The sequence below is a fragment of the Terrapene carolina genome, unplaced genomic scaffold (genome assembly GCF_002925995.2).
Source record: "Terrapene carolina triunguis isolate 2854851 unplaced genomic scaffold, T_m_triunguis-2.0 Scaffold22260, whole genome shotgun sequence".
NCBI lineage: Eukaryota > Metazoa > Chordata > Testudines > Emydidae > Terrapene > Terrapene triunguis.
The window spans coordinates 1-1,368 of NW_020686611.1; the positions used below are offsets into that span (position 1 = coordinate 1).

The window sequence follows — 1,368 nt, forward strand, 5'->3', positions numbered from 1 at the left end:
GGACCCCCCCAAGCCCGTCCCCTCCCCAGGAGCTCCGGGCATGGACCCCTGTCCCCTCCCCCTGTGCTGTGCCGTGTCCCCCGCCCCGGAGCCGCCTCCGCCCGGCTGCGCCCCCCCTTAGCCCCCTTTCCCCCCCGGCCATACCCCCCGGGAGCTCCGGCTGGCTCCTTGCCTGCTGCTTTGGGGGACCAGCGAGCAATTGTGACAAATCGGGGCACTTTTTCTCGGGGGGGGGGTATAGTTCCCTTTCTCGGACAAAGCCCCTAATACCGGGGTGTCGGGTCACCCTGCCGCGTGGGGGGAGTCCGGCCCATCCCCCGATGAGGGTGGTGCGCTGAGCGCCTGGGTCCCAGCGGGCTCCCCGGGGAGCTCTGGGGCTGCGAGCTCCTTTCCAGCAGCTGCCAACTCTATTGGTGGCAGCCCCCAGCTGGGGCGCTGACCTGGGAGCAGGGTCTTGGCTGGGGGCTCGTGTCTCCCCCCAGCCTGGGCCATGCCCCTCCTGGTGCCCCATACCCTGTGCAATGACTCCCTTGCCCGCTGTTCCCGCCCAGCTGTGCCCTGATGGATATTGATCTGGACTATGAGAGACCCAATGTTGAGACCATTAAGTGTGTGGTTGTCGGGGATAACGCCGTGGGCAAGACACGCCTCATCTGTGCCAGGGCCTGCAATGCCACCCTCACCCAGTACCAGTTGCTGGCCACCCACGTGCCGACCGTCTGGGCCATCGACCAGTACCGCGTGTGCCAGGAGGTGAGAGCAGAGCAGGGATGGGCCCGTGCCATGGGCGAGACCCCTCGCCGATGGCCCCTGGGTGGCACCGTGGGCAGCACAGGGCCCCCGGTGAGGCGTGAGCCTGGGGGGGAGCTGAGGTGGGCTGTGGTAGAGGGGGAAGCTGGCTGGGGGTGGGGGACCCACCTGAGCTGTCCCACTGTGCTTTCCCTGGGCAGGTGCTGGAGCGCTCCCGGGACGTGGTGGACGAAGTCAGCGTCTCTCTGCGGCTCTGGGACACCTTCGGGGACCACCACAAGGACAGGCGCTTTGCCTACGGCAGGTGAGAGCCCGGCGGCTGTGGGGGGGTCCCTGCTCCTGGCTGTCCTCCCTCAGCCTGGCTCCTGGGGGCACTGTGTGTGGTGCTGCAGCGTCCCCACCGGCCACCAGCCCAGGGCCATGCTGCCTGCGCCCCCGGCCTCACCCCAGTTCTGTTCGGCCTCCCACACCTCCCCTGGTCCTGGAAGGTGGAGGGGCCCTGAGGCTTCCACCCCTCTGCGCCCTGGTGGGGAGAGCGTTGCTGGAAGGGGGAGTGACTCCCCCACTGCTAACAAGCTCAGTGCCTGAGGCTCCCATGCCCCAGCTGCGGGGGGGGGG

At 68.9% G+C, this 1,368-nt stretch overlaps 1 protein-coding gene across 1 annotated transcript; it reads left to right on the forward strand.

Annotated features, from left to right (window-relative positions):
- Window positions 1–470: 470 nt before the first annotated feature.
- LOC112123158 (rho-related BTB domain-containing protein 1-like) lies at window positions 471–1,058 on the forward strand. The gene is made up of 2 exons (XM_024221827.2): window positions 471–753; window positions 951–1,058. The coding sequence occupies exons 1-2, from the start codon at window positions 562–564 to the stop codon at window positions 1,056–1,058; spliced, it is 300 nt and encodes a 99-aa protein (XP_024077595.1). The 5' UTR covers window positions 471–561.
- Window positions 1,059–1,368: the final 310 nt, after the last annotated feature.